The sequence below is a fragment of the Diadema antillarum genome, unplaced genomic scaffold, assembly GCF_040938485.1.
Source record: "Diadema antillarum isolate AM-2024a unplaced genomic scaffold, OU_Dant_1.0 seq00001045_RagTag, whole genome shotgun sequence".
NCBI classification, from domain to species: domain Eukaryota; kingdom Metazoa; phylum Echinodermata; class Echinoidea; order Diadematoida; family Diadematidae; genus Diadema; species Diadema antillarum.
Window position 1 is genome coordinate 326,820 of NW_027271876.1, and position 27,252 is coordinate 354,071.

The 27,252-nt window shown below is 36.3% G+C and overlaps 1 protein-coding gene across 1 annotated transcript; it reads left to right on the plus strand.

The window, feature by feature from the left end:
* The first annotated feature begins 1,035 nt into the window (after window positions 1-1,035).
* On the plus strand, window positions 1,036-23,867 carry LOC139743079 (sodium-independent sulfate anion transporter-like). The gene is made up of 13 exons (XM_071653587.1): window positions 1,036-1,236; window positions 2,828-3,047; window positions 4,083-4,248; window positions 5,569-5,623; window positions 8,882-8,981; window positions 9,777-9,931; window positions 10,768-10,840; window positions 11,509-11,559; window positions 12,209-12,269; window positions 12,993-13,189; window positions 14,695-14,888; window positions 21,783-22,013; window positions 23,724-23,867. The coding sequence occupies exons 1-13, from the start codon at window positions 1,036-1,038 to the stop codon at window positions 23,865-23,867; spliced, it is 1,848 nt and encodes a 615-aa protein (XP_071509688.1).
* Window positions 23,868-27,252: the final 3,385 nt, after the last annotated feature.

Here is a 27,252-nt window from a genome sequence, read left to right on the forward strand (position 1 = left end):
TTGTGACATCAGAGCCATGCAATGGAACAAAAATTTGGAGGTCAATCATGTTATCATGATCGAGTTTAACACGGGAGTCAATGCCATGGAAATGGGTGACATCAGCCATGCGCTATCCATTTTTATACTCTTACTTTTTTACTTCTAACTGCATGGCTGACAGCCACCACATAGTGCGATGGAACTTAAGTATAACTAAATGTCACGTGATGGGCAATCGTCCAATAGGATAGCTACATTCTAATTAGGTGTTGTATAATTTGATCTGCTGTATTGTAGTACAGTGTATATGCAAAAATGTTTGTGGTACCGTACATTAATTTTCACATATTTTGCACTGCTTCTGGCTAGCGTGAATTCTATATCCTGCGAAAATATCTTTACAATTTTCTCTGCACTTTTTGAATGGGTTGACATGAATTCAAGAACCTCTGAATTTATTTTTGAGCTGCTCAGTGCAAATAATAATAATGATAATAATAATAATAATAATAATAATAATAATAATAATAATGATAATGATAATAATAATTGTGCAAAAATATGTGTCAACCTTTATAGTATGCCATCCAGTCTTCAGCAATTGTCAGTAATTAATTAATTAGTTGGGAATAAGAGTGATCAGTGTAAACTGGCAATTGTAGTTCCATTGATAATCACTGTTTGAATTATCATCATCATCATCATCATCACGACATCACACTTTTCATTTTCTCTCTCTGAATCTTTTCTCCCTATCCATTCCATGCTGCTCTCACTTCAATGCATTGTACAACACATTCATCCGACAAGATGAATTATGATGTTGCAGTAACATATTTGATTTTTTTTTTTAATACATTTTTCTGTTTTTCTTGTTCATTGTCGAATATAGGTCCCGTTTTGTTGCTGTTTAATCCTGTTATCAAGGGACTGCATTGCGCAAGGAGTGGCAGATTCACCGTTCAACTTGGAGACTTCATTTGAATCTATGCCATGAAGAGGCTGTCAACTTGTGGAGCTCAAAGTTCATATGATTAGAATTACTGAGAAGTCATGGAGCTGAGTAGCATCAAGACAGCAGCTGTGAACTATTGCTCTGTGCAGAGTTGGAAGAATCGTTTCCCTATCACTCTATGGCTGCCAAAGTACAGTTTGAACTTTCTAGTGAGTGATTTACTGGCTGGTTTGACCGTTGGTTTGATGGTCATTCCTCAGAGTTTAGCCTATGCTAGTGTGGCAAAGTTGCCCATACAGGTAAGTTAACTTCACCTTCTTCACTCATTGTAAATATCTGTTTAATAAATGTTTAATTCAAATGTCCAGGCAGATACCAATTCAAACAAAATACCATTTGATAACTAGAGATCGGTGCTCGGCGGGTCGCGCAGCCGAGCACATGTATCCCCCGAACCCACAGCATCATACATCATCGCAATATATAGAGCTCATACAGAAATTCCATTTAATTACAGTTATCATGGCAACAATGATCCTGTCCACATTTTGCTTCTGGGTACCAAATTTGATGACAATAATATGATGCAGCGGTGTAACTCTGCAGAACTCTGCCAAATTTGAAGATGATCATAGAAGAAATGCAGCCAGTAGAGTGCTCACAAGGAAATCTCTGCTATATCCACAAAAATTCTTGTTACCATGGCAACAATGTCTCCGCCCACACCAAAAACAATCTCAGGCGGCCTTGCTTTACCATAGTGGACCTTCATGCCAAATTTTAAGATGATTGGAGAAGAAATGCAGCCGATAGAGCACTCACAAGGAAATCTCTGCTATTTCCACAAAAATTCTTGTTACCATGGCAACGATGTCTCCGCCCACACCAAAAATAGACGTCTTCGTCTTACCATAATACACCTTCATGCCAAATTTGAAGATCTAAGAAGACCTGCAGCCAGTAGAGCACTCACAAGCAGACCCTATAGGATTTACCTTATCATGTATAAAGACGGAACAAGCGAGGGCGCCATCACCAAAAACCATAGGCATCTTTGTCTTGTCATAATACACCTTCATGCCAAATTTGAAGATGATCGAAGAAGAACTGCAGCCAGTAGAGCGCTCACAATCAGACCCTATTGAATTTACCTTTTCATGTATAAAGACGGAACAAGCGAGGGCGCTATCACCAAACACAATAGGCCTCTTCATCTTACCATAATACACCTTCATGCCAAGTTTGAAGATGATCGAAGAAGAACTGCAGCCAGTAGAGCGCTCACAAGCAGACCCTATTGAATTTACCTTTTCATGTATAAAGACGGAACAAGCAAGGGCGCCATCACCAAAAACAATAGGCGTCTTTGTCTAACCATAATACACCTTCATGCCAAATTTGAAGATGATCGGAAAAGAAATATAGCTGGTAGAGTGCTCACAAAGAAATCTCTGCGGCGGCGGCGGATGGGGACGCGGCGCGACGAGGCCAAATCCATAGTATCCTCCGAACTCTGTTCGGGGGATACAATAATATTTAAAATACTTGTAATGTCACTTATGATGTCCAGAGTTTTTGGAGGATCTGTGTATTTATCATGTAATTTTTCTGTCTGAAAGATTTTTGAGATTTTTTGCAAAGAGAAAAAGTGTATAGTGTATATCTATGCATGTTCATTTCATAGTAAGCAAAGATAGATTATGAATAAATGAACTTGGAGTACAGGAATCATCTTGTAAACAATGGCTGAATAAACTCACAGCATATCATGGCATGTGCATTATGAACTTTGGGCAGAAGTTCCTATGAAATCCTATGTTCACCTCACATTGAATACTATGAAGTGTTTGTAGACTGATTTGATCAAATAAATGTGTGATCCTCCTGCAGTATGGTCTCTACTCCTCCTATATGGGTTGCTTTGTCTACTGCATCCTTGGTGGAGCTAAGGATGTAACGATCGGACCGACAGCCATTATGTCTCTCCTGGTTTCTTCCTATGGAGTTCAAGACCCTGACCATCATACAGGGATTCATGAAGCATCCTATGCCATTCTCCTTGGTTTCATCTGTGGTGTCATCCAGCTGGTTCTAGGCATCTTTCACTTAGGTGTGATCTCATCTCAGTTTGCATGCTATCCTCCATCTTACCTCTAACAGTTAGTTGTGTTTCTGTTGTAGAATTTGTGAAGAATTTGCATCACAGAGACTCCAACCCCAAGCACCTTCTGGTCTGGAGATTCTCCCGCCTGAAACCCCTCGCAAACGGGAGACCGATCCAAGTTGATGTGCGCTGAGCACAAAGTCTGTTGTGGTCTAGGGTTCTAGATGCTCTCTCATGCTATCCAACTTGTTAAGGCTTATTTTCAAACATACAATGAAATTAAGGAAGAAATCATTTTAAGCGGGAGAACGGGAGATTCTGCCAAAATGGGATTTCGGCTGGAGATCTCCCATCGAAAGCGGGAGAGTTGGAGTCTCTGGCATCACAGTATGCTCATAGCAGCTACTAGTATAACTGCAAAAGGTCTTAAAGTTTAGTGTAGTATGAGATGACGTATCCCTTGCATGGTTCCAATACCCAATTTCTGATATGAATAGAAATTATGTAACAAAGCTCATTGTATACTTAGGATTATTCAGCATGAATGTCAATTTGATTAGATTTACTTTGCACTATTTTCTTTTGTAGCCTGTTACTAACTGTATTAATGCTGGTCACACAATTTACACAAATTTATCACAAAGGAGTTGTACCAGTACAGTTAACAGTGGCGGATCCAGGGAGGACCGCACCAGGCACACGCCTACCCCCCTTTTATTTTTTGTTGAAACAAAAGAAAGAAAAAGAAAAAAAATGAGGTAGGGGTGCGTGCACCCCCCCCCCCTTTAATTTTTTCAATGCACCCCCTCTTTAAGGAATTCCTGGATCCGCCCGTGGTTAATGGAATGACAGCAGCATCAGCAAAGGCTTGAGCTAAATTTTACAGGTACTCTTGTTTTCTATTCTCCCAGTATGTATTATGAGATATATTTATCTTTTGGTGCAAGAGCAAACATAAATACAGTACCACCTTTAAGAGTGGTGGATGTATCAGTTGTTACCCATCACCCTCTACTCTACTTTGCCTCACATGATTTCTAGGTACTTTGACTGGTTTCATCTCAGCATCCGTTGTAGCTGGTTTCACGACAGCGTCTGCCATCACCATTGCCTTTGGTCAAGTCAAACATGTGCTGGGCATTCACTTCTCATCTGGAAGCTTTGCAGAAGATGTCTACAATACTTTCAAAAACATTCCACAATCAAAGTGAGTCAGTCAGTCAATATTCCAGAGGAGAGACATGTGTGTCAGTCTCTAGAATGATAATGCTATAAGTGATCCTTTTATTCTACAAGATACATAATGATAATCAAAGGTTTGTGTTGTAAGTTTATATGGGACTTTTGCTTAAAGGAATGGTATAGTATTGGTTGAGGTCAAGATACTTAGAAACCACTTTATGTAATGTTAAAAAAAGTACAATTCTAAGAGAAACTCAAGGTTCATAATATGATGAAAATCTGTTTTGAAATTCCTGAGATATCCAAAACAAAGTAAAGCAAAGTAATCCCACCTTTTATTAAGATTGCATTGTTTTGGATATCCCAGCCATTTCAAATCCATTTTTCTTTAAATCGACTTTACATTCATGCTCTTCCGTGTTTTATAAGAGATTTCTCATTATCTCCAAAAATCATTAAAAATGTTGGAACAGATTGCCGTGTATCAACCAAAACTCTACCATCCATTTAATATGTGAGAATCAGACAGAAATTGCATTAACACTATAAAAATCAGCAAATTGCCTAAATGATGCTTTACGTCCAATAAAGTAGAACATGTGTGTGTATGTTTAATATTTATCATTATATTGTACTTCTGATCATGGAAGCAAGCAGTCAGTGGTATATTCTTTGCCATAAAACTGCTGTCATAATATGTTCCTTAAAATACTTTTCTTTCAGGATTCCACATGATAAAATGTGAATGAAGTGAAAAAGAGCAATGATTAGTTAGACTTCTTCAGGTCTCAGTTAGGCAATTAGCTCATTCAAAAGTGACAGTGACATACATTATTCAGTTACATTTTCTGTCTCTTTATGATTCACCCCCCCCCCCAAAAAAAAAAAGGAATATTATTGTTGACTCATTACTATCTGTCTACCATCCAAGAAGCTCAATTACAATGAAAACTGCTACAGTATTTACAAACATGATGTAAGGACTGAGGTATCGAGGATTGACTTTGTTGATTCCATTGAGTATTGATACTAAAAATTACATCCAAGGAAGTTGAGGTTTGCAAGAGTGTGCAGTGCAATGCAGGACTCTGACCAGTTCTAATAAAAGCACTCTCTAGTTTGTTTTCTTTGTATCAGTGCCAAAGTCAACGTGGATAGCAATAGAGTAATCCCATACAGGTTGATGAAAATAAATGTCTAGTTTTATTACAGCCTTTTTGGTCACTGTGAGTGTATTTCTTTGTTAATAAATGATACAGTGAAATATTTGGTTTTCAATTCAAGAAGTGAGTTTACAAAGAAAATGACTGTTTTCCTTATCATGATCTCTTCTCTCTGTCCGTAGTCCTTGGGACGCTCTCCTAGGGATCATCACCGTGGTCTTTCTGGTTCTTCTCACAGTAAGTTTGATATAGATGATGATTATGATAATGATGATGATAATAATAATAATATGGTTTAATCATAATTAATAGTAATATTAATGATAATAATTATAAAATTTAGTACTATTAGTAATAATGATAATGATAATAATAACGATAGTATTAGTAATGATAATAATGATAATAATAATAATAATAATAATAATAATAATAATAATAATAATAATAATAATAAATAATAACAATAAGTAATAATGTGCTAGTATTTGTAATGCCTTTACCACTCTATCTGAGTGCTCAAAGGGCACAAATGTTAGCTGATGTCTTGGATATTGATACTCATACAGTGATTAGATATATTGTTACTTAAACTGAGGCGTGATCATTAAAGCAGAAATCACACAACTTACATGTCCTTTTGTATTTTTTATATACACTTGTACATAGAGATAATTTCTTCATATCAGATTATTTTCTGACCTTTGGCTTAAAAATGTGAAATTTTCATGTCATTGCACATAAAGAATACAGTTTGTAAATCACTAATTCAGATTGTTTACAAATGTTTTCCATATTGAGATCAAAATATAGCCAAAGTGAAGTCCTGCCATCCATTGCAATGTGTCATGTGAGAAAGTCGGAAAAAAAAGATTTGTGAAAAAAAGAGAAAGTTTTCTGATAGGTGTACAAAGTAGTCTAAGAGTATGATTAACACATTGTGGTTGTTTTTATACGCAACGTAATTTGAAAAGGCAAGTGCAATTATTCAATCTGTGTGGGAAGTACTGATTGCTGACTGAGATAGTTCCCCTTCCTTGACTTCTTTCTCTTTCAGCATTTTTTTTCCTTTGCCTCTTCCTCCTATTTCAGATATTAGACTCCCAGTAGAATTTTGAAACTAAACATCTCAGTTTGATCAGGTCAGCTATCATTGATGAGAAGGGATAAAATGCTGTGAAGACTTTCATAATGTTTTATTGGATGAGTTTTCACCACAACCCATAGAGAAATTATAGGACTTAGTTGATAATTTATGTTATGGTTCCTTTATAAGTGTGGTGTGATATGTCATGCTATCATTTTATGGACATGTTCTTCTGGATTCCATCCATGCATTCCAAGTACAAGTATACATGATTTAGCTACAACATATTAAGTAGCAAATGACTTTATCTGGTGATCACAGGGCTGGCGGAGCATTTTCAAAAGTGTGGGGTCCCACTTCCGGGTTTCATGAGCTAACAAGCCAAAAAAAAAAAAAAAAGCAGCTCATCTCTCCCTTTCCATTTCCATTTTTTTTTCAGCTGACAAAAAAAGAAAGAAAAGAAGGTCTTCAGTGGAAAAACATAACCTTACCGCGCTCACACTTCAAGATTTCCATTTACTTATTTCTATTTAGTGCCACTTACGTACTTCCGGGTTAAAAAATGTGTGGGGGCCCAAAGTGATGACACCTTATGTATTCCTTTGTATGATGCACAAAAAGTGTGGGGGCCTGAGCCCCCACAGCCCCCATGGTTCCACCGGCCATGGATGATATTTCTGTAGATTTCATGTAGACTGGGGAAGTCTGTGTCTTTATGGCTTTGCATTTTGTTTATTTGCGTATTGAAGCAAAGAATACACAATTGGGGAAACGAAATTCATTGTAATACACTATCAGTGAACTCAAAAGGTTTGGTAATGCAACAAGTTCTTCCTTTGGTGACCTGCTGAAATATAATGAGGAGAAACATGTTGTTGCAGCATCATCCCTAAACTCCTGCAAAACCATGTACCAAATGCAAAGGATTTGAGTGTATACATTCAATGTAACCCTGTTTGCATTTTTGGAGGTAGAATATGAAGGTGAGAATGCAAGGCGTAGGAAGAAACTTGAAAAGAAGAACTGGTAAACTGATTCTAAGTTATCAGTGTCAGTATCTTGAATATATATATATCTTATATATATGTATATGACCCTGCATCTCAAAACAAAGAGTTTTTCTTTAACATTTTTTGATGAAGATATTTTTGAGATAATGAGAAACCTATTTTGAAATATGAAAGAACATATAATTCTAAGAGGAATCAAAAGTTTAATTGATGAAAATTGGTGTTGAAATGGGTGAGATATCTAGAACAAAGTGATCCAAATAATTTTAGGACCCACCTTTTATTAGGATTACTTTGTTTTACTTTGTTTGTTCAATATCTCACCCATTTTAAAACCGATTTTCATCAAATCAGCTTTGAATTCCTCTTAGAATTGTATGCTCATTAACATTTCATATTGAGAGTGGTTTCAAAGTATCTTACAAAAATTAAAAAGCTGAATCCTCACTTACACCTATACTAAACCATTCCTTTATCTTTCAACTCCAGTAACTTTTGAAATGATGATGCTAGTGCTTGGGAAGCTGGTATTAGTCATGTATAGAATATGTTAACAGAGCATCCCTCCAATTTCAGCTATATCCGATAATCCCTTCATTGTTGTTGCAAGGGGGTTTTCTGTCCTGTTTTTGTCCCATTCATTGCACAGAGCACAGCTTGGTATTAAGTGCCACTGCTTGAATAGACCCTATGCATCAGAGCCTCTTTTCTCAGTACCCACGTTTACAGAGTATGTGCCTTCATTCCAGTATTGAGAATCTATTGAATTGAGTTATACATCATTTTAAGGCTTAAGGTCTGCTCTTTCATAAACAGCCCTCCAGTCTCAATCCATGTCTAGCACCTTTTTGTTGCTTTTGTGATGCAAGGCCACAATACTGTTAAAGCTGTCTTTTTCACAAGGGTTCAATTTTTGTGAATCATTGTTGGGCTGAGAATTTAACAGCACGCAAACATATTGTGAATGGACAGGCATTAGCACACTAACGATAGACCTTGGTGTGAAATTGCGAAAACATCATTTCATAAAAATGTCTGTGACATCCTCATTCACGAAAATATTTGTATGTGAAAACAACAGCTTTTACAGTACTCTTGTAGAAAGATCTTCCCGAAGAACCTTGATTTAGCTTGTATTCCTACTAGTAACAATGTGTGTACATGACAATTTAAGGAAGTTAGAATTATAGCAAAGGATTTGGCAGATAAAGTGCTTTTTCTGAGACAAATAATGTCACTTATTATTGCTGGCAATTCAAGGTCTAGAATAGACTAATGATATATTGACCTAAAACCAGCTCATTATGTACATTGTGTGTCTGGAAAGGATTATGTACCAGAGATGAAGTGTACATGTTCATTGACATTTCCCACTGTTTTGGTGTTCTTGTGTTGCAGCTGCTGCAGCGAGAGACAGTTGGTTGGGAGAGACGAGGTTGGCGGGATGCCGCTCTACCTGTCAAGATTCTTTGGAAAGTTCTTTGGTTTATTGGAACAGGTATGATGACTCAGTCTGAATGATGATTGTCTTTTCAGCACTGTTTGATGAAACAACCCAATCTCTTAACCCATTGAGGACGAACTGATTTTGCTACAACACACATTTTCCATAGACACCAGCCCGAGTATACTTGCAGGGGTCGCACTTAACTTTTTTTTTAACTAGCCAGGCGGACTACTTAGAATCAATTTTGACATTGAAGCAATATTTTGGCTCGCCAGACGGACTAGTAACTTCAGAATTTCATGAGTTTTAGCTAGTCCGACGTGATTTTGGGTGGCCAATGGCCAGCGGACCATCGCCAATTTCGAACCCTGACTTGGGACTCGTCCTCAACAGGTTAATAGACAAGTTCACCTTGACATGTAGTGTGTAGATTGAGTTGATGCAGCAATATTTAGTAGAACACATCAGTGAAAGTATTAGGAAAGTTTTACAATCTGTTTAAAAGTGAAGAATTTTTGAAGTTTCAATGGAGCAATCGCTGGATGAGAAGACTACTAAAGTTTGTGATGTCACATGTATTGAACAATATAAAGAAAATTTTAGGAATATAAAGATATTTTCACTTTAATAAGATAATAAAAGACAACTTGACTTGCCTCTTTCAGCAGACGGGGAGGAAAAAGTGACATTTTGTGGGATTCTCTTTAGATTTTCTATACTGTATCACTAGCTACTGTTGATTAGAAGTGAATATAATGTAGAAGCATGTGTTTGTTTGCTGTCTCTTTCTGTACCTGGGGTTACTCTTGTATGAGAGTTTTATGTCTGTCCCTTCTCAACACTCAGCTCGCAATGCCATTGTAGTTGGCTGTGGTATGCTGATAGCCTTTGCCTTGGAGTCGTCTGGCCACGAGGGCGCTATCACTGTCACAGGTCGAATCGACAGTGATGGGATTCCCAAATTGCAACTACCAAATTTCAACTTGCCAAATATACTAGGGGTGAGTGTTTCTCAAGATTTGTTTAACTTTGTCATGTTGATGGGGAAAAAAAAGCCAATTTTCTTACGAGATATTTAGTGTCTGTGTTTATTGAGCAGTGGTCATGTAATAATGGCATACAAAATACAAGTGTAGGCTGCTTGATGTGTGGAACCACATGTTCAGTTGATCACTTGGATGTTTTACCTGCCAATAATGGCGATAGTTTCTCAGCACAAAGGATGTTAAAAAATCTACTTGTAATTTGTATATGTACATGTATGTGAACAAAGGAATTAGCTGAAATATTCTGCATTTACTGATCGGCACCATGATAGATGACATATGTAGCCTGCCCAGAAAAGCTAAAAAATACAAAAAATATGATGCAAAAACAGAAACTAGACAAAATGTGTTCCACTCACAGCGATCAACATGGTTTTGATATGAGGCTCGTCATTCGAGTGCATTATTGATGCCCATCACTGGTACCCGTCGCTGATGGTGTCAATGACCAGCAGTGATAAACACAACTGGTGATCACTAGTGATGGGCACCTGTGATTGACACCAGTGAACTTCAGTCAGTAAATAATCCCACTTCAACTCAATTCCTCAAAACTTGTCGTCCTACACACTGTATGTGCATACTGTAGAAGGGGTTCATAGGACTGTATCATCTGTATCTGGACGTCTATTTCATTTAACAACCAAAGCACACCAAAGAGCTATCCATTTTACTCTGTTCCCATCTGTAAATGTTTGATGTGCTCTTTGTATGCAAACATATTTTCTCATAGATATTGCAGCATATCATTGTTAAATTCCAATTATTTATTTTGTTCTATCTCACTGCAGGTGTTCAATATAGGCATCGCACTGGTTCCAATAATAGGATTCTTTGAATCAATAGTTATAGGAAAAGGCTTTGGTAAGTTGTCTAATGAGTGGAGTCAATCTTTTCTCAGTTAAACATAATCTGAAAATCTAATACTTTCAGTTGCGGTAAACAGAAGTAATCTTCTCAGTCGTAAGTTTCATGTGAATGCATTTGCTAGAAAATTTCTCATGGAACCCAACTGCATGTTGTGTCCCATCAAAACAACTGTAGACCCACAATTCATAGAAGTATTAGGGCAGCTAGAAATGTGACTTCTGATAGTGATTCTCGTCATATAATAGACATGCATTATAATGCTAGAAAAAAAAATTTAGTTTGCAGAGTTATTCTGACATTACAGTAGTTTTCAACTATTTGTCTATTCATTATTTATGCTCAGTGCAAGTAGATATCATTGGTGCGGGGAAATAAGAGTTCATGTAACTTTGTAAGTTAATAACATTGGTCTAGATATTCAGAAGAACTCATCACTTATTATTGCATGGGTTTGTAAAATGTAGAAATGTCATAATAGTATAGCATTATAGTTATCAGTGCTAAACATTTTTGGATTGCCAAATGTTGCTTATTTTCCATAACCCATTTCATTTGTATACAGAATTTTAACCAGTGATTTTGACCATAATCGTAAGTGCATGCTTGTATCATGTGTGGTTGAATTGGTATGTGTCTAACATTGCTATGTTTGTTTCTATTAGCACGACAAAGCAACTACAGAATAGAACCAAACCAGGAACTCATAGCTATAGGTAAGTTTATCATCACTGTTTGAATATATGTTTATGCAGTCTTCATTTCATAGCAGTATGTGGAAGGTGATGCCATTTTGTTCTGATGAAAATGTGATGCTTTTAGAGTCTGGACTTGATTTCTGTATCGTGAAAGATGCTATCTGAATTCTGTTGATTTGTCTGTATTGTATTACTGTGATTTTGAGATGTTTGAATATTTAAAGAACAGTAAACATCACAGTGATAAAAATAACTACTAAGTTATTTTACATTATGCATTACATTTATTTGTATAACGGTAATGCTATTCATAATGGAGTAATGGTATCTCTGTGAAATAAATACAATCAACACTGTATGTAGGATCAATGCTATTTATGTGAGATTAATATAGTGCACTCCCGTTATGACGAACATGGTTATAACAAAATTCCGATTACAAAGAAATAAAAATTCAGGCCGCAATATTATCGGCTCTATGTATTTTTATTGTTTATTTGTTCGGTTGTAACGAAATTTTGATATAACGAAAGAAAGCTGCCGGTCCCGAGGACTTCGTTATAACTGGAGTCCACTGTACAATCAAGACTGTATATAGGATCAGTGCTACCTATGTGAGATTAATGCTGTCCATTAACAGTGGTCCTCATGTTGTCCTTGTACCAAGGTGCCTGCAACCTGGCAGGGTCTTTTGTGCAAGGATATCCAGTGACAGGCAGCTTCTCAAGGTTTGTTCAGATATTTCACAATTAGACTTGTATAGAGTCTGTGTGTTTTTCTCTCCACCTATATACTCTGAATCCCTATTTTCTGAGACAGTAGGTACATGTAGTGTAGGTCGACATTTTATATCTTGTGCTCCAAGGTATTGGCAGGAAGTAGTTCAAAGGTGTCCAAATAGACCAAAGTTGTATTGAAAAAATGTTTGATATATTCATATAACATACTTGATTAACCAATAAATTACCTTGGAGTCATAGATTTACTGTTGAGACATAGATAGAATATAGCATATTACCAAAAAAAAACAACAAAAAAACAACAACAAAAAAACAGAAACAGAAACAATAACTAGTTACACTTATTCCAAAAAAGAAATTTGTATCAATATGTATAACATAATTATTGTCTGTGCATTGATTAGTACATTGGGTATAGTGTTCAACTAAGTCAATATCATGCTCATGTGAGTTAACCCGTTGAGGGCAGACTGATTTTGCTATAAGACGCATTTCCCATAGACACCTGTCCCAGTATTCTCGGGACTTGTCCTCAGCGGGTTAAGTAGCAACCTTCTGCCCAAATAGCAACATTAACAAGGTGGCTGAGGTGAAGTAATATTTGCTGGTTGTATTTAGGTGATATTTCATCATCTGCATAATGCTGTTTCTAACTTCCTTACCAAGGAATAAATTTTATGTGAATGTTATTGGAATCCTATCTGCATGTAGGACCGCTGTAAACTTCCAGAGTGGGGTGCGCACCCCAGCAGCAGGTGTAGTGACGGGATCGGTGGTACTCCTAGCCCTGGCCTACCTCACCCCTCTCTTTAGACTCATCCCTGAAGCTTCCTTGGGTGCTGTTATCATTGTGGCTCTCATTAAACTCATTCAGCTTCCCATCATGAAGAAACTATGGACCATTAGGAGTGAGTAACCCAGGGAGCTCAGAGTCACACCCACCCAGACTTGGGACTAAATAATGGAAGGATGCAAAACTCTAGGACTTGTCACATGAAGTCTTGAAGTAATATTATTAATCGGTGATCATTTTCTCACCAAGAAGTGTTTGTGTCTATATTCTCTTCTTTCAAAATATAATATTTCCAAGTTTATCCATTCAATTTATCGATGACATATAGGAAATATATCAGATGTTGAATTATCTTTTTTAGAGTGTAAAACTTAAGCTTACTTTGAGTGTTATTGCATTAAACAGAAAGAATATCATGGTGTATAGTCTAGATCCCCAATATCAGACAAAGGTGATACAAGCAGACATGGTGGCCAGTGTAGGCTAATCTTTGACAGCAAATAAGCTCAGTGAATTTGAGAAAACTAATTTTTAGCTCATCATATGAGCAGACATAATGGCCAGTGTAGGCTATTCTTTGAAGCAAATAAGTTCAGTGAATTTGAGAAAATAGTTTTTTAGCTCATCACATTCTGTCCTGCTGAATTGTCGTGATTTTTTTTATTACCAGTCTACATATATTTTCATGTGCTGAGTGAAAAACAAAATTAGCTCTTCAAAATTCAAGTTGTGCTGGTGGTAAAACTCTGTGTAACTGTAGCAGTTTAGTGACATCATTGATTGTGAAGAGCACCCTCTTTGGAGACTTTAGTAGTTGAGATATACCATTGACAGTAAAGCAGGCCCTCTTTGTAGACTTTAGTTGTCCGTGAAATGCTAGGGTTGTCGACAGAATGGAATGATAAATTAGTACACCAATGAATATATTATACTTACATATATTTACTTGTATATTTTTTTATTTATTCATTTAGATTTACGCTTTTTGTATATCCGTATACCGTAGGGCTTGACGCTTAACAATTTTCTCAGGTGACCAGAAAAAGAAAGGTATAAGAAGTAAAAAGGAAGCATAAAATTAACGATCGATTCTGAATCCTAGTAGCCCAATCAAGCCACAAGATGATAATCTTTCTGGAAATTTGGTAGCCTGACATTAGTTTTTAGTGGCCCAGGACAACCCCTGACGTTGAGCCCTGCCTGCACAGAACAGGTCATTTCAAATTTGATTTCATCAATGTTCAGTGAAGTAGACGTGGTAGTGACTGTGAATATTGCATGGAGTTTGTAGATACAGACAGGAATCTGAAGAATTTCCCGTCAATGTTGTGGGATAATCTGTTATGTACTACAGAAAGACAATTTTTTTTTTAAAGTCACAGATACAAGCAAAATACATGGCTCCCCTGTTTTAGCAAACACAGAAATAACAAAATTCTTGTTGTAAAAAGTAAAATTTTAGACTCCAAAATTGTCTTCAATATGTCTTTATATACTATACTGTTCAGCTATAATGAAATTTCGATATCATGAAAGAAACCTGCTGGTCCCAAGGACTTTGGCATAATGGGAGTCACTTGTATTTTATTTCTTATAAATGAATTCTTGTTTTCAATCCAGAGCTAGACTTGGTGCCTTATGTTGTCACTTTGCTGGCATCACTGGGTCTGGATGTTGCCTATGGGACCCTGATTGGTATTGGAGTGGATCTCATCATCCTTCTCTATCCTGTGGCCAGACCAGATGTGAAGGTGGAGTCTTCTCCAGAGTTCAGCATTATGGAGGATGGAGGGCTGAACAGTCAGCAGCTTCAGGTAGGCATGGAGACAAGGTTGGCATGGAGACAAGGTTGGCATGGTGACCTGTAGGCTTAGTGACCTGTGAAAATCTAGCAGGGTGTCTGTCACAACATGCAGTCAGTATTTCATCCATTCATCCATCTCCTATAACTCACTTGAATATTCTGTTCAGCTGAAAAAGGGGAAAGAGAACCGAAATGGAGTCAGTATAGGGTCAATAATTCAATAAACTTTACAATTGGCTGTGTGGATAAAGTGTGATAAGAGTTATTAGTCACCTGCCATTATTTGCAATGGTGTTGAGAATTATAGCACGCTTGGTACAGTGTTGTACATGTATGTGGGCACATTTAGTTTTTTATGAGAAGCATAGAGGGCAGTATGAAAGGTCCCATGAGGCTTATAGTTGCATCCCATTTAAATCCATTTTAAGGTTCTAAAATTAACACAGATACATGTAGTAGAAGCATGTCAACAGTTTACTCTGCTTTTTGATATGTACCTTGTAATCCTAACCCAGAATGTAAGTTTTGTACAAATATCTGGATACCGGTATGCTTAAGGTTCATCAGTCAGCAGTGATTCAAACATTTGACAGAAGACACAATAGAAGTACAACTAATACATTTAAAATTACATCAATGTAACAAAAACATCAATAGTCAACTTTACTGCACTGCACCAGTCAGATGCTTTCAAGGGCATCATCAAAAGCACAAAATACATTGTTTTTAGTTTCCAATAGACTGAAATTAAATGTTGTTATATTCATCCAGTCACAACTGATGTAACTTCGTCAACTACAGTATAACATATCAGTCCAACCATCATAAATCACATGCTCTACTTTCCTGAAAGAGTAAATTCCTAGATGAATTAATTGTGACCGTATTGTCTGATTTTTCTTGATTTATAGACAGTTAATAAAGTGGGGAACATAACCAAAAAAAAAAAAAAAAAACTGATTTTTATACCATTTACAATTACAGCTGTACAGACTGATGATCATATGACTTTTAGGAATGCATCCCCCTACCTCACTTATTCACACAGTTGAAGATGAATAGCAACAACATACATTATACACTTGTCAGTGTCTGATTGTCTATATCAATCCGGATTGATTTAAAGCTACATTATTTTCAAGAGCAATTTTGATAATGATAATGATATTGATATCAGTAATTATAATGATACTGACAAAAATAGAATTTTCAATGTGACAAAACTATGTACATTTTCAAACTTCACTGAGAAAAAAAAAGAGAACGAGAAAAGACAGATTGGGCAGGAAATCAGGTAACAGCAAGATTAAACAAGTGTGTCTCCAGGTAGATATTAAACCATTTAATCGGTGACATATTTCACATTTCAAACTTGATGTCAAGTAAAACTTGTCCTCACTTTATAGGCAAGTTAATGCACACTCCTTGATTCTTCTTCCATTACATAATCCAGTCATCTATATATATTTTCACTAAGTACACATGCCTTGTCAAGTATTTTTCAGACATTACACATTTCAATTTCTTTTGCACAAAGAAAGATAATGCAACATTTCAACCACTACACTGCTACACGAAATATATCCTTATGAGATTGGTCATTTCGTTGACAAAATGACCATTTCGTTAATGAAAAAAATGTTGTCATTTCGTTACAAAATAATCATTTCATCGACGAAATGACCGATTTCGTAACGAAATATTCCATGAAACACTTGGCGCTCCATGGTTTTTGTCCATGGTTTAAACCATGGTTTCATTTGTACCACCTTCGTGAATTCGGGCCATTATGTACAACATCACAATTATTTCTTCATGCCGCAATGTGTTAGTTATGCTTATTAATGGAAGTGTTACTGGAAGCACGTAATTTCTAGAGTGCTGTTAGCTGCTAGATCTCTATCAGATGTATGTGCATGTGCAAGTTTATGAACTAGTAAACTATCATAAACCATCTTGAATATCATAACTATCATAAATCAATCTATCTATAAAGACTTCTGTTTTCTTTTTCTTTTCTTTTTTTGATAAGTGCTCTTATAGATTTTCATCAGTTCTGACAAGTTTGTTTATGCCCTTAGAGTTTTTTTCTTTCTGAAATATTCTGTTACTTTGTATTTTTTAATGAAATTTGTGATAGATTATACTCTAGTCCATCCAACCAGTTAGCCCATTTCCCTCTTCATTGAGATTTCTAGTTTTGTTTAGTAATGGTGATTGTTTTGTTGCTAGGTTCCATTAGTTTTCATCTTTCTGATCCAGCAAATTGTCTCAATGAAATTGGCTAACTCTTGGACTTGACATGATATTCTCTAGACATAGAATGATTTCACAGCAACCAAAGAGTTAGGCAAAATCATTTTTTGTTCTGGTTACTTGGTTACTTATTTTATCTCGTAATGTACGGTAGAGAATTCAGCCATTGGCTGCGCATTAGCCATTGGCTGAATTTGCGTAATATGAGAGGCCGTTCCGTGCGCAATCGCATCTTCGTTCCAGCGCAATGTTTGATCGCAGAGCGATTTTTATCTGACCGAAAAATCAGAAAATATCATCGACACAGTAGTGTGGCAATTCACTAAAACATGGCTTAAGTTATAGGACTAGTAGAGGAAAGTGTGTGTTTCAGTATACTGTAAAAGTGGAAATTTTCGCGGTGTTGAAATTTTCGCGCATTTCGCGCAGCCAAAAACTAGTGCAAAAATAAAAGCACGCGAATATTTTTTGCTGGCCATATGTTCCTGTGCATGATGTCTTGATTCCGCGGAATTAAAAACACATGAAACTCTTCTTGCCCGGCCAAGCGCGAAAAATTAGTTGCGCGAAAATATCCACTTTTACAGTACTACTTGCATATTGGGAGGAACCTGCTTTCATTTTGTATATTATGTATTTCATTTTATTTATCTCCTTTCTGAATAGAAGGATGCTAGAAATGTAAGTATCACCAGTCATGTAGCCTAAAGGATCTTGTCCATGATCTACCTTCAAAGCCTGTTGGTTGCACAATCCATACATATTATTTCTAGAACAGTTCATCCCTCACCTCCCAGGGTGAAAGCTGTCATTTCATGTCTGTTCGGACTCCATCCATGTCTATCTCTGTTGGAAGCCCTTAACCCTAATCCCACCGGCGTTTTTTTAGGGACTTTAATCCAAGGGGGGGCCTTTTTGGCCCCCCTTCAGATCTTGGCCGTGGATTGCGCGATCCTCGCGAAAATTTGCACTAAGGTAGAGGCCAATGTAATCTACAAGACTGTAATTTTTCAAATTTTAATTTTAATTTTAATTCTAATTTTTGGTGAACATATTCTGTTCAATGTCCTCAACAATAATATTGAAGCAAAAATTCAGCTTCATAATTATTTCTTATGTATTTCTTTGTTTTTTTACTTTTTGTTTTTGTTGTTTTTGTCAAAATTTGTCGCAGACACTTTTTAAAGCATAATTAGGCTGAAATAAATCATTATCAGCCACTGAAAGTAAAAATATTTATTTTTATATGAATTAATTGCAAAAACACAATTTACATTGGATATGTACACAAAATCATGTTTTTGAGCAATTTTTGGGTTGACGAATTTTTTTCAAAGGGGTGTGGCTTCAAAACAGTGAGCCCGGGAGCGACAAATTTGGTCTCAATAGTTGTGGATACTTGCCAAAAAAGAGTCATAAAATGTCGCGGCGAGAGCATCACACGTTGCGGGATAATCACGCGAAACATCGAGGGGGGGGGGGGGAGGGGCCAAAATGCCCCCCCCCCCCCCCCTGTGGGAATAGGGTTAATATTGACCAGTGACCACCAATATTTTTCCTTCATACAGCATTTTTACACTCCATTTGCCAATTTCTCATTTGCTACCTTCTACTATTCAATTTTTATTCTTTTTTGTTTTTACAAACAATAAAAATATCATTTCCATACTTAAAGAGAGATTCTGGAAGCACTTAATATGTTAACGGATTTTCGGTGATGAAGTAAGCACATACAGATGTACCATCGCTCATACAAAAGTCTAACAATTGACTCTGAAAGTTAATATATTTTTATGTCTTTATCATAATGACAATGAGTGTGACAATAATTGGGTTAGTGGCATCAAGCATCACATATTCCTTCCAGTGTTATGACTATGGAGTTACCCCCCCCCCCCATTTATCCGCCTTGTTGTGTATAATGGTTATTATTCTGTGATAATTAACTAATCTACAAAGCCAACTGATATGGCATTTACTCTTGTTAATTTTAAACTGTCTCCTTTTGCAACACGAATCACTTTATGTGTTGCTTGTTATGACTTGGTTTTCTCTCTGACCTGCATTCTGTCCTGAAATCTGGAGTATACTCTAAATCTTTGTTTTGGGCCTTTTCATGTTTTCTCCAATTCACCACCAGTTTCTCTGACAGGTTCTTGGTTTACTTGCTAGATTACTCTGTACATGATGGAACTACAGAGTAACAAACTTTCAGTGTAACAAATTGATTTTCCCCTAATCAAATTCTTTGATTCCTATGGCCCTGATTGGACATATGTAACAATGCAGTAATTTTGTATTGTTTGGCATTGCATGTGGAAGACCTGTCAAAGGAGAACGTGTGAAAACCTCTCTTTATTTTGCTCATAAAATTGTTTTCATGATATTCATCAATAAATATCATAATGCAAGCTATGCAATGATCCATGCACTTTGCCAGAAAATACATTTACATGCCATGCAGTTTGAATTTAACATATTTCAAGTGTGAAAGCATACACTTCCAGTGATTTTGCAATAAAAGATCCTGATTTATATTCTTTGCCCACAGTATCTTCACTCATTCTTTTCATTGGCTGGACCAATCCAGATTCTCTGCTTTTCAGCTCATGAATTGTGAAAAAAAAAAAAGTGTGCAGCTGAAAAATAAAGCAGTGTGGACTGAATGTCTGTCCTTTCTTATCTGCAAGTAAACCAAAATTCACATAAAGAGAAACAGCAGTATATGAAGATAATTGTGTTTATATCTAGAGGTAGAAAACAAAACAACACTTGAAATGTAGTATTTATGACATCCCTAGACTAGACCAAGTTGATCACTCATAGTGTACAGTCCCATTAACAGTTGCTTAATAGCAGTCCATAAAACTGTGTGAAGTTCACCAATATGTCAATGAACTCAATGGCAATTTATGAGGTTCATGTTTTTCGCAAAAAGTGGCAGTAAACATGATTATGATCAGCATCAGAGTTTTAATCCACCATATAAACAACATCCGCCATGTTTACCCAGTATTTTTTGTTGACAGACGATAAAAATAATGGAGCTGTAGCTTACACAAGGGGGAGGAGGTTTCAAACTCTTCAAATAAAAAGGATGTTGTAGTCTCTCCATGATCCAAATGCAGTCAAGTTCAAAGACCTTGGAATAGAAAATAATACAAGGGAGGATGTTGTGCCTCTACCATTCTACAGCTCTGCTTGGCTGAGTACAAAAGGGATTTCCTATAGTGACAGGTGGATGGAATGTTTCTATCAAAACCAAAAACGTTTACTGTAAAAGTGGAAATTTTCGCAGTGTTGAAATTTTTCGCGCATTTCGCGCAACCCGAAACTAGCGCGAAAATAAAAGCACGCGAATATTTTTGCTTGCCATATGTTCCAGTAGTTGATGTCTTGATTCCGCGGAATTAAAAACACGCGAAGCTCTTCTTACCCCGCCGAGCGTGAAAAATTAGTCGCGCGAAAATATCCACTTTTACAGTATAGTGTACCTCAGTGTGATCAGAAGGTTTAATGTATTGCTATTTTCTGGAATGACATCTGTAACAACAGACTTCATATTCACCATAATATAGACACAGTAATTTAGTTTACAGGTGTTCACCTTTCTCTCCCTATTGCCTTTCTTTCTCCCATTAATAACACACACTCCCCTTTTAACTCTCCTAAGAACCTTGATACATTATTTATTTTGGCTTCTTCAAATTTAGTTTGTCATTCATCAACATACATGAAAGCAATGTTTGTATATGTTATGTGTTGAATGACATCCTGATGTAAAAGACTCAATAGAAATGAAGTATGACTCTTGGCTCTTGGCTCATTTTAGTTTAGAGCAATAAACGTACATTTCAGTACTTACTATACTACATGTATCTACTAACAATATCATTTGTTTAATATCTGTTGACAATTTGAAGTTGATTTATGAATTGGAGCAACTTAAAATCAAATCAAGTCTTTAATAGTCTTATGAATTACTGTTAAATACTTATCAGCAAAAGTTCAAAATACAACTGTATTACGGACAGTTCTTTTGCCACAATATGATACTCAGCAAAATCATAAAGAATGTTTAGAAAATATCTGGTCAATGCCATACAGAAGGCATCAAAGTCTTTTGATAATTGTTTAATAGATATTGGGGTCATTATTAAAATTCATAAAATTCTTCCGTCATGATATTTTCATTGCACCGTTTCTAATTAATGATTTGCCCTACATCAATGTAAATAAGCACTGAATTGATTAGTGCCTTAAAAGTAGCCATGATTTTATCATGATTTTATCATGATTTTATCATGGCTACTGCCAAAACACTGATCAATTTAGTGCTTATTTATGTTGATGTAGGGTAAATTATCAATCAGTTGCAATGGGTTCATCATGTCTTCAGATTTAACAAAAGAATCAATGAGAAAGGTTAAAATAAATAGATATTATGTGAAATGATGAAGATTTTGCGAAAGTAATAATGAAATCAGACTTCTCTTTGGAGGAATTCTAATGTGATATAACATCATCCTACATGACTACAAACAGAGTTTTCATATGCAGCAAAGTTACAAGTTTCCATTGTCTGAAAATAAATGACAGTCATAAAGAAAGAATTTTATTTCTTCCAACATATATTTTCAATGAACAGATTGATGCTGAGTCAATTACTGTGATTACAGTGGAGAGTGACATTCGCTATCCTTCGGTGGAATACCTTTGTGAGAAGACTACAGAATTGGTCCTGGCAAAGCATCCATCCAAGCTAGTCCTGGACTTTTCCCGCGTCAACACCATAGACTATACTGTGGTGCAGGGCTTGAGTGATCTAATGGCTGACCTAAGGAGGTATGGTGTGGTAGCAGCCTTTGCCAACGTCTTGGTGAGTGTCTTACAGTCATGGATTTTTACCTGTCATGTTTCATAGCATAGAATTCACTCAGCTTTCTTATTCTGTGGAGAGATGAAAGGTCATAATTATGGGGTCATCCCACAAGACTAACACCCACAAGTCATACAGCCCACGAGTGCGACACTAAGCAAATAAAGCCCACGAGTGCGACACTAGGCAAATAAAGCCCACGAGTGCGACACTAGGCAAATAAAGCCCATGAGTGCGACACTAGGTAAAAACAGCCCACGAGTTCGACAGATACAACACGGGGCTTAATGTGTCAGTCTCGTGGGCCTTGTTAGCTTAGCGTCAAACTCATGGGTTGTACGACTCTTGAGCTGTATAACTCATGGGCTGTATGACTCGTGAGCTGTATAACTCATCGGCTGTATCGCTTGTGAGCTGTATGACTCGTGGGTGTCGGTCTCGTGATGTGCACCTATAATTATTGGTGGATGTTTCATCTGTTTAACCTGTTGATAGGCTGATTTTGCTTTAATACACATTTTTCCATAGACATTTGCCTGAATATACTCGGGACTAGTCTTCAATGGGTTGAACAAGTCCATCTGTACCTAACACACTGTGTTGATTAATTCTGCTGTGATCATTGTGTTAGGCCCTAGTATAACTTTATGATAATAAAAACCCTTTTTGAGGAAAACTGTCAGAATTGCTCCAAATGTAGCCAAACTTTTAAATTTTGTTCTTGTAGTCTAGCAAGATCAAAACAATGTTATCAGACATGTTTGAAGAGAAAATCTGTTCCAATGTCACCTAGAGGGCCATTAATGGAATGGAATCAAGACGATTGAACAATAGATATAAATTGAAATCAAAAGTAAATTAATGAAAATGTCTTTTTATTACATATATCAAATACTGCAACAATCTTTACTTTCATCTGCACAGTTGGTTATTTCATAATCTTTGAAATATTAGTTTAAAATGCCCACTTTACAGACTGTGATTATTTGAGAAGAAGAATCCATGAGATCATGTTCATGTGTTGGTTTTCTCGTACACACTACCCAGTATGCGATACCTTGCATTGCTTAAAGAATGTAGAGATGATGTGGACAATTTATGATATGTTATATTACTGCATGGAAAGGAAGACTACTCGAGGTACGATAGAAGTAGTAGAGATATTATGGAACTTCAAATTTTGGCTGTAAGCAGTTATTTTGTATCTCAATTTCATTCTTTTATTTTTTCCCAGCTATGTGATTCCATGGTAGGTTTATCATTTTATGAATTTATAAGAGACTAGCAAGATAGGGTGTGTTTGTGAAAATGGCATCTTGTGTATTGTATGCTGGTGTATGTTTTTGTCTGTGTATGCATGTGTGTGTATGTGTGAGTGTGTGTGTGTGTGCCAACATTTTTCTCTGTATTTACGCTGTATTTACTTTTCCGGGGTTAGTTTTAAATAAGGCCAATTGCCTTCTCACTCACCCCTTCACTTGATATCTTTGGTTGTTTGTTTGCTGTGTTTGTTTGTTGTCACATTGTCATGTTATACTTGTCATATACCATTGTCACATTTTATGTATACATGTTTTATTAAGTGAAAATAGATGAAATGAAAAAAAAAAAGTTTCCCTTGTCTACTTACTATCTCCAAAATTGTTTGTAATTATATCATCACTTTCTCTTTCTGCTTTTGATCTTTTTTCTGTTTTTGTTTCTCTATAGCCTACAATCCAAGACCAGCTCCAGAAAGGTGAAATCCAGGACCTCCTCCTCTTTGACACAGTCCAGGATGCAGTCTGGAATCTAGCTCAGAACAGTGAAGATGGAAAGTACCAGACAGCGGACGACTCTTCTCAGGTGGCCTAGAATCCTCATCTCAAGAATTTATCTTTACCAACATCAGTCATCACTACCACATACTCTTTTTTATTAGAAAGTCTCAACTTAATGTAATTCTCAATACTGTATAAACTGTTATTTTCACAAGGGTTTCATTTTCACAAATTTCGCGAATCACTGTTGGACTGCGAATTTACGAACACACAAAAACATTGCCATGCACTAGGGTAAGTGCACTTATGTTAGCATTGGTGTCCATTCATGAAAACAACATCTCACGAAAATATTTGTACATGAAGATAACAGCTTATAGAGTAATGGAAGTGAGCATAGCAAAGAATTAACTGCTCACAATTAGGTGTTTATTCCTAGCTGCAATCAATTTTAATCTAAATTATAGCAAAGTTAATTGATTGCATACAGTGCTTTATGATATGTGACTCAGCCAAGAATGAATTTTGCCAGCATCCAGTGTCTCTCCTAAGAATCATGTTGATTTTTTCTTGCTTCCTTGATAAAATCAGAAATAAAATTATCTTCCTATATAAAATGTCAAGCTGAACTTATGAAAATCCGTTCATTGCGCTCCACGTCACCCATTCAAACCACCCCAAGAAGAAGGGACTTATACTTCAGGCTATGATTTCTTTTCCTGTCAGCTAGTTCTTATTCAACTCTTGTTTGTTTGTTTGCATTGTAGGATCACTTTAAACACTGTAGGGAACCAATTAATACCTTTTCTGCCATCTTTCTTGTAATATTTCAATAATTTGAGATTCTTTGCTCAGTCATGCAGCTACCAAGGCTTTTAAATTTGTATATTATTGTTGCTTTAATCAGTTTACTATTACCAAACTAATGGTGGAAAATACATGTAATCAGCTTCCTGAAATAATTTCTTTGTCATCTTACCTTCTGAAGTTATACTACTAAATTATATTTATTTTGTCATACAATATAGTTTACAACAACTAATGTGTATTTTAGAACAATGCTACTTGTCCATTGATTGAATGTGATTCAAAATTACCAGTAACTTACTTGTATAGGTGAAGGTTTGTGTGGGAGTTTTTAACAATATATGCAATCTTTATATGAAAAGCAATTGGTTTTGTCAATAGACTAATGCAGAACAAATGTAAACACCATGACATATTACTAAAGTTTACAAGAGGTACAGCCTTCAAAGTGTGTAATGTTTTGAGTGTATCATGCCTCTCTCGTGTGCTAGTTATTGAAGACCAAAGACTGTACAAAAATCATGAGTATTTTATTCTATAGTTTTTTATCGTTGATCTGTTCATGGTAGTATGAACTTAGTTTGCAGGCACAAACCCTTGTTGGTCATAAAGGACTACTACGCCAAGACTACTACATGCACCACCCTAACACTGTCCCGTAGGCCCTGTGTTGTACTGTAGCTTCTCCCAACAAGTTGTTGGGAAAAGCTGCAGTGCCAGGGTGGTGCATGTAGTAGTCTTGGCGCAGACACCTTTATGTCCGACAAGGGTTTGTGCCTGCAAACCAGTATGAACTTGCATCCTTGATGTGTTCTAGGTAAAATCATAGAATTAAATGTTTCTAATGCAAATTCTCAAATGGTAGGAACCTCTTCGTGTTTGCTTGATATTCCTCAAGTTCAAGCAATATCCCTCACTTTGATTTCACACTATTCTCATATCACAGATTAATCTCCTATGGTGTCATCCTTGATACATTTCTTCCACTTTTTTTTTTCATTTCATTTTGTGCAAGGTTGATACCAACTGTCGGCATTGATCATATCTTGAGTTATCAAAATGACATCACACGTAGCACGTTTTAGATTTGCTATTCTTTTATGCAGTAAAAAAAAAAAAAAAAGAGGTGAGAAAATTTTAGGATTGTTATTTACAGCTAGTGCACTTTCAATTTCAAAATGCTGAGAAGTGCTGCTTGTCTTTTTAAAGGACTTTTTTTTTTAACAAGTAAAGTTTGATGTGCAGATAAGACATGCAATTAATGTAAACTAACAGCAGATGATTCAAGCATTGCAATTATCATTTCCCATTTTCAGCATCTTATTCTTTTCTTGCATACTTGCCTGCTGTTTGGGAACAATCTTGGAAAGGAAACAAAATAAACAAAAGCAGCTGTAGTCAGTCGTCAGCTTACTGTATGATTACTGATTTCTAGGTACCATACAGTATGCTGAATCTCTTCATATTATACATAAATCACTCAGTGGTTCTGTATACGGGTGAGAATTTTGAACGATGTACAATTGCCAATTTTCGTACCTTATGACATTCTTTCCCTTAGAACACGCCAGGATGATCTAAGAAACCAGATTTTTTCATGTCATCTCAAAGATTGGTAAATTCCCTTTCAGGAAATATATGGTTTGGTTGACTTTTGCCTGATATTTTTCATTTCACAAGGACTTAAAGCGTAAAAACACGGTAAAAACGCTATTTTCACAATAATTTTTGTTTTTCAAACTAATGATGTGCATTCTTAATGGTACGTGGCATCTAATATCTGACCATGTTCTGGATCTGACATATCATGGGTATGTACCACAAAATTATAAGAACTTTATGAGCACGTAAAAAATTACAGAGAACAATCAAAATATCAAAGTCCTAAACAGACGAACGTCCGTGATGCTTTTATTTCTATCGCTGCTGCAAATTCTACTTTGTTGTCCCAACTGTAACGTATACGAAAATTTGGTGTTCCACCTAATGAACATATCCTGCAAAAATTGTACGTCTGCTGGCTGTACATGGGACGTAATATTCTTTTATGCAAAATTAGACTCAGTTTTCGTCACGGACGTGCTTCCGCTATTTTCTAATAAAGATCGTAGCCCATGAAACTTTATTGGCGATATTGTTCTGAGTCGTAATCAACTAAGATCTAGCAACACGATAATATGTTTGTTTTGAGTTTCTGTCCATCCTTTGTCAAGTAGGAACCGAAATTGTATTTTTAGACGAACCTCCAAGAAAAAAAGAACGTCCGTGATGATTAAAACGTTTTCGAGTGGGACACCATCTTGCTTTGATGGCGAAGGTGCATTTTACCTTTGGCTCTCTAGCCGAGGAGCTGCATGCCATTTTTGGAGCGGACTGAGGTTCGTCCGCAGTTTTTGGACCATGCAATTCACCAAAAACCAAGCAAATAATTGATATTTTCTGTGAAAATTCACCTTCTGATCCCCCTCTGAGCAATACATATGTTGTAAGGATGTCAAATTTCTTATAATTTGCATTGACAATACCTTTTCAAATTTTTGAAAGAGTTAGGAAGGCTAGGTACTCTCTTCCGATTAGTTATCCGTCCTGGAACATGACCCTAGTAGTAGAACGAACGTCCGTGATAATTCCAGAGAACGTCCGTGACGTATGCAATCCCTCCGATAGGGATA